The 16,802-nt window shown below is 40.3% G+C and overlaps 1 protein-coding gene across 2 annotated transcripts; it reads right to left on the bottom strand.

Moving 5' to 3' along the window:
• Positions 1 to 3,431: 3,431 nt before the first annotated feature.
• BUB3 (BUB3 mitotic checkpoint protein) lies at positions 3,432 to 15,844 on the bottom strand. 2 transcript variants are annotated; one of them, XM_043926203.1, is made up of 8 exons: positions 15,629 to 15,844; positions 14,900 to 15,094; positions 13,453 to 13,522; positions 11,400 to 11,551; positions 8,747 to 8,905; positions 6,788 to 6,965; positions 6,200 to 6,416; positions 3,432 to 5,207 (listed from the first exon to the last, which is right to left on the bottom strand). In XM_043926203.1, the coding sequence occupies exons 2-8, from the start codon at positions 15,092 to 15,094 to the stop codon at positions 5,192 to 5,194; spliced, it is 987 nt and encodes a 328-aa protein (XP_043782138.1). In that variant the 5' UTR covers positions 15,629 to 15,844; the 3' UTR covers positions 3,432 to 5,191. The 2 variants fall into 2 exon arrangements, with proteins under 2 accessions (XP_043782138.1, XP_043782139.1); XM_043926204.1 differs by having other exon boundaries at positions 3,432 to 3,957.
• Positions 15,845 to 16,802: the final 958 nt, after the last annotated feature.

Here is a 16,802-nt window from a genome sequence, read left to right as displayed (position 1 = left end):
CGGTCCAGAGGTTAAAATGCCACATTTCCACAGCTGGAGGCTCAGGTTCAATCCCTGGTCAGGAAACTAAGATCCCACATGACACTGTAGCACGACCAAACCAAAAAAAAAAAAAAAATAGAAAGGGAGGCAGTCAGCCCGGCCACTCCACTGTCCCCAGTAAGACTTAACCGTTTCCCTACAGATGATTCTGCTGTAGCCTTGACCCTTTCCCTCTCATCTTATTAATACCATCTGATGTCAGAAGTGGGGTGGGTTCATTCCAGGATAGAAATAGAAACAGTATTACTATTTCTGCAAATTTTTAAAAACATTTACAGGTAGACCTTGCTTTATCATGCTTTACTTTATTCCACTTCACAGATATTGGTTTTTTTTTTTTAACAAATTGAAGACTTATGCCAATCCTATCAGTGCCATTTTTTCCAACAGTATTTGCATTTTGTAATTCTCATAGTATTTCAAAACTTTTTCATTACTACCATGTTTATTATGGTGATCTATGATCAGTAATCTTTGATGATACTCTTGCGAAAAACTACAACTCACTGAAGGCTCAAATTATGGTTAGCATTTTTAGCAATATTTAACTAAGGTACATATGCTGTATTTTTAGACATAATGCTATTGCACACTTAACAGACTAGAGAATAAACATAACTTGTACATCCACTGGGAAACCAAAATACTCATGTGAATCCTTTATTGCTCACTTTATTGCAGTGGTCTGGAACTGAACCCACAATACCACCAATGTTTGCCTGTATGTGGATGCTTCATGAGCATAAAGGTATAAATAAGTATAACATTTAAGAATGGAAAATGGGAAGTTTGTGAGAGAGGGGTTACAAATGAGGCTTCAAATATGTGCAACGTTTTACTTTGAAACAAAGGGAAGAAAAACAAATATTGTACAATATCACTTATATGTGGAATCTAGAAAAATGGTAGGATTTATTTGCAGAGTCACAGACGTAGAGTATAAACTTATGGGGGCTCCCCAGGTGGCGCTAGTGGTCAAGAATCTGCCTGCCAATGCAGGAAACGCAAGACAGGTTTGACACCTGGGTCGGGATGATCCCCTGGAGAAGGAAATGGCAAGCCACGTCAGTGTTCTTGCCTGGAAAATTCCATGGACAGAGGAGCCTTGTGGGCTGAAGTCCATGGGGCCAACTGAATACAAGCGCGTGCACGCGCACACACACACAAAGAGGTGAGATGAATTGGGAGACTGTGTATAAACACGGTGTATACACACTGTATATAAAACAGATAACTAAGAGAACTTACTTATAGCACAGAGAATTCCACGCAGCACTCGGTGGTGACGTAAATGGGAAGGAAACCCAAAAGAGGGATGCATGTACTACAGATGACTGACTCACTAACAAAGTGTATATAAAGTATAACTCACGAGCTTACACATACAGCAAGAAACTTCACACTGTAAAGCAACTATACTCCAATAAAAATTCTAAAAAATAATAAAAGAGAAGTAAATGACAAAATGTTAACATTTTAAAATCCGGATGATGACAGTCGAGAAAAGGGATGGAGTGGGAGGTGGGAGGAAGGTTCAAGAGGGAGGGGACATATGTATACCTACGGCTGATTCATGTTGATGTATGGCAAAAACCAACACAAAATTGTAAAGCAATTATGCTCCAATTAAAAATAAATCTTTTTTAAAAATCCGGAAGATGGGTTCATAGGTGTGTTACTCTTTTGAGTTTTTCTGAATGTTGGAAATAGTTCATAAATGTTTTTTAAAAGAAAACTATACTGACAAACTTAAGAACTTGAAATTCCACAGATATCTGAGTGTTCATTTATGAAAAATAAACTGAAAGGTTAGCTAGTAACTGAGAGCAATGGATTGAATATTTTTCATCCCAAGAAAGCAATGGCTGTGTCAGGCGTGCCCTAATGAACATTTTACATATTCATTTGTAACCTCATGAGTTATTACCTTCATTGAACAGATGAGGAAACTGCTACTCAGAAATTAACATGGCCAATGGTGCAATGAATTAAGCAGCAAAGTCAAGATTCAAAGTCAGGTTCAAAGGCTTCAAGATGCAGGCTGTCTCGTGGGTTTCCCTCAGAACAAAGCAGTACCCCCCACAACTAACGTACCTTTAAGTTTTTGCATGGCGGAGCTCAGAACCAGACACTGAAGCCACCAGAACACTCCCATCTGCCCCCAGAATTCCCCAGTGAAGGTCAGCTCCACCCCCATTCTTCTAAGAGCACCATGACAGTCTGCGGTCCCTTCCTGGTGAACTGCAGGCCTTGGAAGAAGCATACAGTATTTACTGCGAAGTGAATGAAGGGCAACAGGGGGCACTGGAGGGTCTCAAGCATAGCATGATAAAAAGAACAGGTTTTGTGTGGCATACAGTGGTTTTTCAAATTAGAGGTGGCAAGGCATTAGTCATAAAATCCATTCAGAGGGCCATAACCAGCATTTCCTAAAAAAAGAAGGGGAAAAAAGGCAGGCAGGCAGGAAGGGAACTGGTGTGTCAGACGTACAGAAGACAACTGATGCTTTTCACCGCTCTGTCTGCTGTCTGTACACACTCTACTGACCTCTGTGTGTTCTGGATCATGGTTCAAATGTGCTGCTTAAAGTTACTGCTCGAGAAAACGGAGCATTTAGGGTAGAGGCTGGAGCCTGCAGCACACCCCCAGATGGCCAGCAGGGACCCTTTAAGGATCCTTTTCTTTAAGAAAGAAAAGATAGACAAAAAAACAACGACACACTTGAAAACAGAAGAGAATTTGGGTAGGGGAACCCAAAGAAAACGCTAAGGTGCTGCACATAGGCCATTTGAGGGGAAGGCAGCCACAGTGACAGACAGGCCAACTGTGAGAAGAGCTGGTGAAGAGGTCCGCAGAGGCGGCAGGAGACACATTCAGGGTGAGACACGTTAGGTTGCAGACACAAGAGGACATCCAGATAGACTACAAAAACAGCTCGGCCACACCATGCCCTCAAAACCAGGGCTCCCTCACTGCTTTAATTTAGTCACCTTTTATGAAACTGTATTAATTCTCTTTCAGTTAAACCATGTTTTAAATGTATGCTCTGTCCTCAACCAAGTGGTTATGACTTTAAAAAGCACATAATCACACTAAAGAACCAATACCATCAGTTAGTCTCCGGCTATTACATTATTTACCATCCCAAGGGCTTCCCTTTGATTTAGCATTTGATGGATACACACAGACGGGTCTGTCGTTTGGCTGCGAGTGCGCCCACTGACAGCACCAGCAGTGGGGCTGGAGCTGCAGGGGCCCGGCGGCCCTGGCACTCCCGGGGAAAGTTGGGCCAGAAGGGGCCCGGCAGCTGCCTGCAGCTGTGCCCGTCCCGCGAAGCCACACAGCTGGCTCGAGGGCCCTGCTGATCCAGCGAGAGCACACAAGGGAAATGGCAGAACTCCAACAGATCACTTTATTCAAGACTGAATCCCCAAAGTACATCAGAATAGACATAATTAAACAAGGCAGTGTGGACCGAAGGTACAATGTCATCCCCACCAGGACCCCTGATGAAGGGAGGTTTGCTTTACAGAAGGCTTTTTATGAAGTAAATTACATTAATTACCAACATTTAAAAACATCCAACATTTAAGGGTTTTGAATCTCTGATTTATTAGACAGCATGGAAATAACAGGTTTAGGTTATTTTACAGAAAGAGCTCAAGCTGCTCATACACAGCAACTGGGCTTGCTGAGGGAAAAACAATTCTTCAGACTACTGCACAACGACACAAAGACTCCTCATCCTACAGTCAGGAGGAAAGGGCACACCAACAAGAGAACAGAAAAATTCACATACTAAATAACGTGTCCACAATGACTAAAACGCATCCCTTAAGGGACAATCATGTATTGGTAGGAAGCAAAACAAAGCTTTCCATAGAGAAACCACTTTCACGAGATGGTTAGGTGGACCTGCAATGAAGAAAATACATTTCAAAAGATGGGTTCAGACTTACACTAAGTTTTCACTAAAATACTTACAAATAAAAGACCTCTTTCTGTAGCAAAAGAAATTTTTAAAAATACATCATGGATAAAACAAATTTCAGTAAAGGTCCAAGTACCATTCAGATACATACATTTGCAAACAATATAAATAAAAAAAAAACAAAAAGTGTGACAACAAAAATACGATTTGGAACTACCTAGAATAGGCCAAGCTAAGTTCATGTTCTGCTTCAGGGCATTACATTGAAATGAATCTCATTCTCACTATAATTTTTTTCTTTTTAACCTTAATCACCAGCGGCTGGGCAACTGAAATGGACATGAGAACTATATAAATGTCAGAGAAATATGTAAACCTCATTAATGTTTCCAAAAATTCATTTAGAGATAGAAACAGGTCCAAATAGATGCCTGTCTAAATGTACTGCAATTACGTTACAATTATTTTTCCAAATACACAGATATGCTCTGTCTTTTCTCAGCTCATTACTGACTCAAACAATTTGCCCTTCTGGGATCAATTGTTTGCTAATAAATAATTGTTTACAGTCACAAAATGATGTTAGGAGGTTTTCTTATTAGTTTTCCTCCTGCACCCTAATAAGATTGAAAACGAGCTGATTCCCCAGAGTCTAACCTTAACCTCGCTTTGTTTCACAGCCCAGGAAATGATGACCCATCTGCTTCAGAAAATAATGGACGGCCGAGAGGAAATATTGTTTAATTGTAGATTAACCTCCTCATGAGGCAGTCTGAAGCAGCTTTAGAATTAGCAACTATAACCAGCAAGAGAAACAAATGACTCAAGAGCCTTCTTCTCTACCATTTAAGGCCCAGAAAGAATGCAAAGGGGGCTTTATTACCTACATTTATTTACAAACATTTATTTCCGCAGTGGAAACAAAAATCAAGGTCAAAACTGATTCTCAGAAGTGCTGTTGCTGCCCTCCCCTTCTGTTTGCCCAAATACCTTTAAATGCAGAAAAACCATCAAACCATCTCATGTGCTAAAGAAAGTGTTAAAAAAAAGAAAACAACAAACAATAAAAAAATCTCTTTTCCAATATTTTCAGGTTCTTATGATATTAAAATTTAAAAAATGTTCCCTGGCTTCTTTGTTAATAGTAATATATCCACCATTGGGGAGTACGAATTGTTTTATTATCATCAACATGGCACTTAAGTAAATGAAATCTTGTCAAGTACATGGTGACCTACAAGTTCAAAAGAAAAAAGAACAGCATGAGATCAAAATGGCCGGCCAGGACAAGAGATACAAAAGTGAGAGATCAAACGCACACCCAGCCCTTTATCCAACAGGCTTCACACGCTAAGTCTTCTCTAAAGGTAAACCTGTGAAGGCACATACGGTACTGAACCTTTCATCCTCTGCCCTCTCTCAGGGACTCAAGCAATTTAGCAAGGGCCCTCTATGCCATTCTAATTCAGAAGAGTACAGGAATCCTGAAGTCAGCTATTCCATAAATATTTACTGGGGACTTCCTTCCAGGGCCTGAGGAGACAGGGACAAGGAGCAGGACGAAGACTCTTGGGGGCTGGCATTTTACGGTCAAACAAGTGCCCAAGGTATCAGATTTCCCTCAAGTCTGGTACAGGTAACTAAGTAAAAAGCTCTGCCCTACGTACCAAGAAAATGTAAATGGTTCCTCCCTGTCAACAGTTACACCCAAGAGCCAAAGACATCTACAGAAATTTCAAAACTAAGGAAATCTACTATTCCAGGCAAGGCCATATTACTCTGAATTTCCAGTAAGACCTGAAGGTCATTTCATTCTGTGTAAATATTACAGAAACAACCTCTGTGGAGAGGAAAGATTTTTGGCAGTTCAAATTCTTAAATATCTTAAATAGAATTTGCTAAAATAAATTATTCTTGAATTCCTCAACTTAATTTTGAAGCAATGAGCTAGTAATAACTCCAGAGATTCAAATAATAGTGCCTATTCAAGAAGAATGAGAGTTTGACATTCTTCTCTACAAAACAACTAGGCACAATTTTATCCATCAGACGTCTATCAACCTACGGATATTGAAAGCTTGGGAGAACAAGATAAAATCAACTTCAGCCCTAGAGTCAGCTGTAATATCGAGCAGGCATCAACAATGCTATTCATGAATTTAGAAAAATTAATAAATCCTGGGTTGAATGCAAGAAAAGGCTCAAATACAGGTGAAGCATACTCACTTGGGTTTTGTTTCTGCATCTGTCACTTGGCGAATGAAGATACCATCTTCAGGATGTTCCGTGTCATCCATTTCATACATATACGATGATGCTATTGCAAGCGTGGTCCCATCATTACTGAAGGCGAGTGAGGCGATACTGGTGGGGTACCGATGGAACTGGCACAGTCGCTTTTTGTTAAATGGATCCCAAATATTTACAAATCCATCAGAACCACCTGCAAGTGATTTCAAAATAGTTTTTAAAAGCAGATACAAAAATAGCCATTAGCTTGACAATTTTTAAGATCACAGAAGTTACATTTTTCCCATGGAGTATTATACTAATTTTTTTCCCCTTTAAATATCATAAAAAACCAAGCACAATTTTTAAGAACTTTGCCCACTTCCCAGGTGGTCCAGTGGCTAATATGCCACGCTTCCAATGCAGGGAGCACAGGTTCAATCCTTGGTCAGGGAACTAGGATCCCACATGCCACACAGAATGACCAAAAAAAAAAAAAAAACCTGCCCAAGTACAAATATTCAGCGTTCAATTAACACCTAAATTATATTAGAAGCAGATAGAAGTGAACATTCCATACTCTACCTGTGGCAAAGGTATTGTGGATGTTGTGAAAGGAAATGGCGTTGACGGGGTAAATCTGCTCAATATTGTTTTCCTTTAGTCTGTGACACTTGAAGGCATACTTCTTCTTCTGTACCTCGGGGCTTGGGTCCAAGTACTCAACTGCCACTCGACCTTCAATAGAACTTAATACATAACCCTGACAAGAGGGAATCAGAAGACAAAACTAGTGAATACAGATTCCAAAACAAGGCATATACTCCCAAATTCAACCCACATTAAAGAAACATAATTATTTTTAAAATGAAGAGAATATGGCTGTGTTTTAAACAAATGTTTAAGCAGTACTAACATAGTTAAGATCACTCCAGAAGCTTAAAAACACTTATTACCTGTTCTATTAAAAAACAAACAAAAAAGGCCACCATCACTTACTTTCTTTACCAGTACTCTGCACATTACAATCAAAAATGTCTAGGTATTTTGTCAAACCTCAACAGGAATTTTTAAATTATTTCAATATAATTTATTTGTTATCCTGTCCAGAAGGGGACTCAAATTCATTCCATCACCTGGAATGTATTTTTTTTGGCTTGATGCCTCCTCACTTCTAACAGCTCTAAGAAGAACTGTATCTTCTTCACTGAGGGTGTATCAAAAATCCAGACCAACTGGGAAACCAGCCTTTCATCTCTATCATCCTGCCTCTTGCATTTAACTACAGCAAGTCAAGTTTATACCCAAACAACACAGATTTTCAGCAAGGTTCAAAAGTGCTCTATAATTTCAAACCTCTCCTCACCCTGCCGTCAAACTGTATGTCAGAGAAGATAAGAGAGAAAGATAATATGAAATCTGTATTTTACTTCTTTAATTTTTCAAGATATGAAAAGGATTTATTCCTAAAAAACTATTAACACTTGTAACCAAAAAAGAATCAGTAAAATGTTACTTTTAGTTAAAAAGCTTCCATTATACTACTTGTAACCAAAAAAGAATCAGTAAAATGTTACTTTTAGTTAAAAAGCTTCCATTATAAACTACAGATAAACTCAGAAAATTTTGGATATATGACATCACAATATTCATAAATGCAAGCATATTTTAACCATGCATTTAAGGTTTTTCATAACTTCAATTCCAATGGAAATTTACAATATCCTGAGAAGAACTGTGATCACCATTTGAGGTACTAGCCTTTTGAAATAAAGAGCTAAGAGAACAGAATAATAGACCTAATTCTTTCAAGCTCCACAACCACTAAAGGACAGCTGTAAGATTCCAAAGATATCTGCTGTTTTTAATGACTTTCCTCTTATAAAATTCCCAGAGCAAACGACTCCACCACCAACTTCCCTTCAAACTTTCAAGACTAGGGGTAGGGGCACACTAATAAAGTGTCACCTGATCTAGTAATGATGATGGAAGGTGACCCACACTGTTCCTCAAGAGTTAGTCATTATATGAGGCACAGCTCCTCTCTAACCTCAGAGGCATTCCTTTAAAAAAAAAAAAAATGTAGGTTCTGCTCTGACTGGCTAAAAAGCTCTCTTAGTATTAGGGTACAAAAGAGAAAAAAAAGAAGGAACGGGAAAAAAAGAAAACAGCAAATTCCATAACTCTACATTTTCAGATTTAAATCTGAATTTGCTGGTTTGTAAATTAAAATACCTGCAAAACTCTCTTCCATTACTGTATACCTGTCAAGTTTCCTGGAGAAGCAGCACCAAGGAATCAGAAAACCACTGGCAGATTACTTACCCTCTGTGAACATCAAAGCCTTCTCTAAAATTGAGTTAACACATTACTTTTTAACAAAAGGCTGTCGAAAATACACCTAACAGAAATTCCAATCACCACTCAAAAAAAAAAAAAAAAGAGAAAGAAAGCAATGCGTAAAACGGAGTGACCGAATCCTTATTATTAAGGACTCTACTATTTTCAAGCTCCCACAGCGGGCGGGGGAGGCAAGGTCAGTACCTGCTTGTTGGGGAACGCGCGGATGCAGCGCGTCTGGTACTTGAGGCTGGACTCGCGGCGCTGCTGCACGTAGCCCATGTTCCGAAGGTCCCACACCAGCACCCTGCGGCCTGCCGTGCCCACGATCAGCCGGTCTCCCGACACCGACAGGGTGTACACCTTTCAAGACAGACCGAAACGTGCTAAAAATCACCTACATGCCTGCAAATGGCATTCTGCTCCAAAATGAAGTCCACGGGTCATAAAACCATTTAAAAAAAGTTAGCTGACAGATTCACAAACACAGGTACCAAAATTTTAAATACTTCAGTTACACAAACCAAGTAACTGGCACAAAATAATACACCCAGGATATTCTTAATACTTAACCACATATCATAATAATGCACATTCTAATTAACTCTCCAAAAGTATCTCTGAAGACGATTCTCTTTCTTACTAAAACAAACTAAATTATTAAATAATTTTATAGCTCTCATTTCATTTAGTCATAATACAAAAGTGTAAAAGATACTCAAAAAGGAGACAATAGCAATAAAAACTCAAGATACCTTTCAATGGGCTTCTGGCTTTTCATAAGACAATCATTTTCAGTTATTTTTCTATGACCACCTTTTGGAAAGAGATTTCATGTTGTAACTCTCTGATTTTACCACCTGTCACACTTAATAAATAGGCCTTTCCAGGAAGAGTGAGAGAGTTAACCTGCTTACTGGCTTTTGGTGGCATACTAACTCAAAATTAAAAAGTAAGGTCAGTGGTCTGGCATATGACAAAGCAAATTTTTACGCCTTGATGTCACACTAAACACTCAAGACAGAGTTATGTTTACAGAAAATTTTAAAAGCATTTATCCCCTAAAAGCAACTGGTTTTTTTTCCCCCTCAAAATTCCTTTTCTTCAATAGTAAAATAAATAACAAAATTTCCTGCAAATAAGGCTTTAAGGTGACTTACTTTCAAATACATTATCTGGAGACCAAATAGAGATAGCAAATTCATGAAAATAGTATTTTCATGAAAATAGTATTTTCACGATCATGTTAAATCATTTTTTTAAAAATCTAGACTTCAGGTATATAATTGTGCTCTGATCATCACTTTCAATTAATAAGCAACTAATTTAATCTAATTTAATATTTTAAAACCTGAAGAATCACTATAAAAAATGAAGAGGCCTCATTACATGGTAAGACATCTCCTTAACATTCAGTAATTAAAGCTTATGGTTAGTTATCACTAACATATTAACCACATAAGCATGCCCCTTCCCCTCCCCGGGAGGGTGGTGGGTGGAGGTGGGGGGACTGGACTTAAGAACATAATAACCTGATAATTTCTACAATCTAGCCTTAAAATTCAACAACTAATTTGACCAAGGGAAAAACACAGAATTTAAAATACTCAGAACAGTAGATTTAATACAAGTGTATTTCAATAAGAGATACAGTAAGACTTACTGCTGTTTATTCAAAAAACATTTGCAGAAAAACAGAAATTAGCGTAAGACACATGAAACGCCGAATTCAAAAAAACAAAGAATCCAGAAAAAGATCAATTTATAACAGTACAATCAGAATAGGACTTTTATCTTAAATCTTTACTATCCAGGTGACACACAAGCTTCTAACAGTGCTTTCTATCCCCACTGATCGTAAATCAAGTAAAAACACTGTCATGCTACTGACTAGGTATATACATTTATCAAAGACCGTATTAAAAAAAGTGACATAATGAACCTTGCTGAACCAATAAGCAGCTTGATTCAGTGTGGCTGTCCATTATATGATATTCTGTCAGCAATTTATCACAGCTCTTAACATGTTACATACAACCATAAATCAAAACTAGAAACAATGCAATTATTTTATTCTGAACAAAGGTCTTGCCAGGAGTAGATTCAACTGTGATGTGACAAAAATAATGGCTCTTTGGATGCAATACAGTATATAACGACAGCTAACAGGAACTGAATAGTATATTTACACTGAGGAAATAGACTCAAGTGAAGGATACCTTTAAACTGCTAAAACAATCAATCTTTAAAATTAACTACCACCTGATAAAGTCTGATGAGGATACAGCAAGAATGCTCAATTACACTTTCATTATACAGATCAAAAGGTTAGAATAATACACAACATTTCAGTTTTAAGAAGCTTCCTTCACTACCTCCTTCAACTACATCTGTCAGTATTAAAAATAAATAAATTATAAAAGCCAGGGAATAAAGGACATCTTTTTCACTAAACTTTAAATGATACCCCATTTCACCCTCTCACAGTCAGCTAAAGAGAAAGCTCAGGCCATAAGTGAAAATGAGTGGTGCTCCATCCCACTTCCTGCTTGGGGGAAGTCAAATTCAACTTCAGTCTTTGCTAAATGACCTCTGAAAAGTTGCTTCTCAGCCCTAGGATCTAAAGCATTACAATACATGGAAATGGGTTTACCACTAGTGCTATCCAGTACAAATATGACAACTGTCAGGAAAAAGCTGACGAAATTATGAAGATTACTTTTCCTTTACATATTTAGTTGGGTTTGTAAAATAGACTCATCAACTCTTAACCTCTAAAATCAACATCATCTTCATCATTTATCAAGTCAAATCACCCCAAGAACCAGAATTCTTGTCATGAACATAAAAAGCCTACCTTTTCAGGCTGAGAGAAGGTCCCAGCATTACAAGGGGTTCTGGGATCCCACAATTTAACCGTCTGATCCCAGCTTCCAGTAACCATCACGTTCACTTCGGGACAGTATTCAACACATCTGATAGGGGCATCATGAGTTCCAACAAGATTTTCTGTAGGAAAAAAAATAAACCAACAACCAACACCTAGCTTTACTAAAGATTCCTCAGGTGAACAATAAAAGGAAACATTCATTCTACTGTAATGAATCCACTTCCACCCACTCAACAGAAGTATCTACACACAGAAAAACTTCTCCAGGACTACAAAGTCATCCATTCACCCCTGTCCATCTTACAGTGCATAGCTTGATTCACTGGCACAGTAATACAAAAAGCTACCTTGAGTTTCAAACTACATTAAAATGATAGCGTATCAGTTATTTTCCTCACTTGATTCTAGATTCCTTCAAATCAGGAACCTTGTTTCAACTCTATAGTTCTGACTGTATCTAGTTCATGTTCTAATACATGGTAAGTGTTCAAGATATACCTGAGAACTCTGGTCCAAGGGATCTGGATAAAACTTATCACATTAAGCTGATGTTTCAAACAAACTGATTTAAGTAGTAACAGGATTATCTGAAAGCTAGGGATGAGGAAGGCAGGGAGGCTCACGATTAATAACCACTTGGTTTTCACGGTGGTTATATTTCTTTCTTTTTTAATATTTATTTGGCTATGCCAGGTCTTAGTTGTGGCATTCGAACTCTTAGTTGTGGCATGTGAGATCTAGTTTCCTGACCAGGTATTGAACACAGGCCCCTTGCATTAGGAGCATAGCGTCTTAGCCACTAGCCCACCAGGGAAGCTCATCAAATTTCTAATACACAATTTCTTCCCTTTCAACTTTTCACATTATCTCATTCATTCATTCAACTAACATCTACTGTCTACTATGTGCCAGAATCTATACCACATGCTAAGGTAACAACAAATACAAAGAGTATGTGGTTCTGATCCTCAAAAGAGGAAAACTACCTGTTTAAAAACACTCCATTTAAACAAGAAAAAGTATCTCATAAAGTTCAGCAAAGACCTCCTGAGAATAAGCAGCTAATTCCCTTAATTATGGTCTCCAGCATCAAAAATCTTTGTTTGCTTTTTGGTTTTCTTGGGTTTTCAAAGAAAGAGAACCTAAACCTGCTAGCTAACTTCCTATGTAGAAAAAACTGCTAGCAAACAAAACCAAACATCCGCAGTTTTGAGTTACATGACAAAACAGCTTTCACATAAAAGCCTCTTCTGATTGGATCCTTCTTTTCTTTCTGGATAAAATACAGCGCCCACCTTCCATCCATTCTCTCACTGTCCAACTCATCCTCATTGAGTCGTATCTCTGTGCCTTGCTATGTTTTTCAGGTACATCTATGTCTAACACATGCATATACAACATAAACAAAAAACCTTCACTAGAGAGCTCTGTGTATTTGAGCTCCATTCCAATCTCTATTCTACTCCAAAATCATCATAAAAATGTGAGTAATTCATTTCATCTCTTAGAAATCAACTAAAAGAAAACGTGTTACCTTGTCTTCCACTCAATAAATGCAAGTGAAGAATGTTCTAGGCTAAACAATTACAAGCAGGGTTACTATGGTACCTGGACAGAACTGGCTGTTTTATAATGTTAGATTTTTAAAACCCAGTCTTTCTTCAGTCTGAACTACACTAGTTTCTGAAAAGAGGACTCTGAAACAGCACTATCCCGGAAAAATTCTACTGCGAGGCAGACACTGCAGGGTCCGGCCCCCTCCTGGGGGCAGGGCAAAGGTCAAACAGGTAAGTGCCACTTCATGCAGACACTGCGGATGGAGTTCACCAAGAGTTACACTGTTAAAACACACACATGATATTTTGTGATTCTAACTTAATGGTTATCATTTAAACAAAAAAGTCCTAAATTCAAGCCACTTTTACTTTTATCTAAGCAATTCAGGAACTACTCTTCTTAAATAAACATTTGTAAGTAAGCACATGTTACCAGTAAAATGCGGTAAAAATGTGGCTGTTACCTTGATCGGTGTTCAAATCATGCATTTTCAATTGATGGTCTAATCCTCCACTCCAGGCATGTGTTGGATCCTACAAAATACAAGTTTCAAGTCATTTAAAACTTACAGAGCTTTAAAAAGTATTTAACCTTGGAGTAGGAAATGGCAACCCACTCCAGTATTCTTGCCTGGAAAATTCCAAGGACAAAGAAATCTGGAGAGCTGGCAGTCCATGAGTAGCAAAGAGTCGGACACGACTGAGCGTGCACATGTAACAGGTTACGGAATCTAGAAAATACTAAGAAGGAAAATGTTTCCTGTGGCCCAATCACCTAGAGATAACTACTGCTAACACTCTACCATCTCTCTTCTAATCTTTTTCTTATAAAAATAGAGATAATTTAAAAATAAAATTTGAAATCTAACTGTGGATACTTTTTAGTTTCAGAAATATAGTCCATGTCATCAATTAATGCACAGAAATATTATCAGTAGTGATTTCATAATAATCCATACTATAGTTAAACTTCCAATTTTTTTATGTCCTCACTGTCAAACAATTTTCCTCACATTTTTATTTCAATAAACAACTACATGATAGCATTTTTAGTAGAGTTTTCTAGGAGTAAGATTAAGGAAAACTAGGGTATGGACATTAGTAGCAGCAGCAGGGTATGGACATTAATAAGATTCTTGCTTCTCCCTGGCAAATTCCATTCTAGAAACATCCTCTCCATTTACTTTTCCATCCATATAAAGCACTTGCCTTACCACATCCTGCTCAGCATTACTTATAATTTCTTATATTGCAATGAGTTTAGGAGTAAATAGTATCTAACTGTGGTTTTAAATTGCATCCTTCCATAACTTGTAAAGTTGACTCTCTTGGGTTTAATAATTTTTAAATGGGAAAAAAAAAGTGTGGAAAAATTCCTCTATCTACCAGCCAACTCCTCAGTTTATGCTCAGAATGAAGTACACTGGGCTCACTCATTGTAAACGAACAAAAAACCGTACAAAAAACTGAGCAAACTAAAGTAGTCAACCAAACTACTGAGCAAGCAAATTAAGGAAGAACTGTTCACCACACTGGCTGAGAGCCAATACGTATTCCCATTTACTAGCAAGCAAACCTTTTAATAAGTAAGACGGCCAAATTTTACATTCTTGCCCCGAGTTTCAAGTACATTCTGTCCAGAAAAGTTCACAGTGTTAACTTCATCAGAAGCTTAAGGGAAGACCCAGTTCCTGACGTCTGTCAAGTCCCCAGGGCCAAAAAGCAAAACAAAGCAGCACCGGAACCTCAAGGTTAAGTGTTGGGGTGGAGGTGGGGGAGGAGGGGAAAGAGGGGCGCTGTCCAAGTAACTCTACCGACAAGAGCCTTCGCCCAACACTGCAAAGGGACGCTGATCACGAGGGACACCAGAAAACTCAAAAGGATGCAGGAGCGGAAACGGAGAACACCTACGTAGAAGGCGCAGTCCAGGACGGCGCCGGTGTGCTGGTACTTGAGTCGCATGGAGTTGGCCGGCACATCGTAGAGGCGCACGGACGTGTCCCAAGAGGAGACTAGCAGGAACTGCGACGTGTTGGGGCTGAACTTCACAGAGGAGATGCCATCCTCGGGGGGCTGGTTCAGCTTGAACTCGTTAGAACCGGTCATCTAGGGAACAAGCGCCTGGTGAGAGTCTCCCCAAGGGGCCGGGGTCGCGAGGCTTGACTCGCAGTAGGGCCAGGCAGCAGGTGGGGGAGGGTCCCCCAAGGGGCCGGGGTCGCGGGGCTCGACTCGCAGAAGGGCCGGGGAGTAGATAGGGGGTGTCCCTGGGGGGCGGGACCGAGGGAAAGGCCGGCGACGCGGCCTCTGCGCCTGCGCGGGGCCGCCGCGCCCTCGCCGGTCGGGCCTCATCGCCCCCTTCCCCGCCGCTCCTCCTGAGCTTCCCTGCCGGCCGGGCCCGCGCCGCCATACCCCTGACTCCAGCCTCGCCCGCCAGGTTCACACTCTCCCCAGCCGCGGGGCTTCTGCACGCCGGCCTCTCCCCGCCCCCGCCCCCGGGGCCTACAGCCCCGTGTACTCCTAAAATAAATAGAAAAGCCGTGGAAGTAAACCCGGTTCCCAGCGGACTGCTCCGCCGGCTCGGGAACCCCGGGAGCATCCCCGGAGAGCCCGTGCCTGCGCCCGGCCACCTCGCCCGGCTACCTCGGGGTCCCTCCAGAAGCAACTCAGCCGCCGCGCCCGCCGCCGCTCGCCGCCGCCTCGCTTCCCTCGCCGCTCTCGCGCGTCGGGCAAAGTAGGCGGAGACAAAGCTGCAGACAAAGACTGTCATTGGCTGATTTCAAACGCCAACGTCTCCTTCTAAGGCAGTCGATTGGTCCGTCCCGAGGCCCCGGGCTCGGGCGACCCAGTCAACCTGTTCCGGCACAAAGGCAAACGGCAGCCTTTCCGATCACGTGACTGCTTTCCGCCACCAGGCTCAGGCGCCCCGCCGGTGCTGGACGCGTGAAAACTACAACTCCCAAAGAGCATCGCGCCAAGGCGGAGCTCACGCCCGCTCCTGTTCTTATGGGGCATGCTGGGAAATGTAGTCCTGTGGCCAACGCTTGTCCTGTCTTCTAAATAGTAGGCGGGAAAAATGCCCTTTCCATTTGACTCTTGGAGCCTTCCCCATGTCTCGGACACAAGAACCCCATTTTGGTCTGTATTTTTATAGGACTGAATTAGTCTCCCTTCCACTGGACGTGCATATCCAGGAAAGTTAACCAAAATTAGAGTGGAGAAGAAAATATTTGCTCTAACGAATGTTTTGCCCCACTTTTTTCTCATTTTCCTGGACTTTCCACCTATGAGGCAGGCGCTCACATTTCCTATTGTCGAAGATCTTCTGACTTCAGAGAAACTCATCCTTATTTATACTCTGCTTTATCTCTTCATTCCATCTTTCTGCAGACATTTATTGAGCACCCAGTTCGTGCCAGGCCTAGTGAGAAGGCTGAGGGAAAACATTAATCGGATCAGTTCTTGCTCTGGAGGAACTGTTTTTCCAGAAGGTTGGACAGACTGGGAAACAGATAATTACTCTTAAGTGTGTTAAAGCTCAAAAGCCTCTTACAGACATATGTCCAAGTAAGACCTTAAAATGACAGCTACAAGCTTCTCTCTATTCCACTCTCTCACACCCCAACAACACCCTAGACTTATAGGCTCTGTTTGCTCTATTTTCTGTTTCTAGAATCCTCCAGAAATAGGAGAATCAAGAAGGTTGCTTCTGTAAGGAGAAATACTTTGATCTCCATGAAAGAAAAGCAATACTTAATAACTAGAATCTGTGACTCAGCTAGTATTGAATATCAAAAGCATGCTAAAATTTTTCAAT

The sequence above is a fragment of the Cervus elaphus genome, chromosome 15, assembly GCF_910594005.1.
Source record: "Cervus elaphus chromosome 15, mCerEla1.1, whole genome shotgun sequence".
NCBI lineage: Eukaryota > Metazoa > Chordata > Mammalia > Artiodactyla > Cervidae > Cervus > Cervus elaphus.
The sequence above is the reverse complement of the archived record's forward strand: the minus strand, read 5'-3'. Positions and strand labels throughout refer to the sequence as shown.

Excerpts from the sequence above, each read along its gene's own strand:
- BUB3 (XM_043926203.1), bottom strand. The coding sequence starts at position 15,094 with ATGACCGGTTCTAACGAGTTCAAGCTGAACCAGCCCCCCGAGGATGGC. Across the intron at positions 13,523-14,899 it reads TCCTGGACTGCGCCTTCTAC|GATCCAACACATGCCTGGAG; the intron begins GTAGGTGTTCTC and ends TGTATTTTGTAG. Across the intron at positions 6,966-8,746 it reads GCGCGTTCCCCAACAAGCAG|GGTTATGTATTAAGTTCTAT; the intron begins GTACTGACCTTG and ends CCCTCTTGTCAG.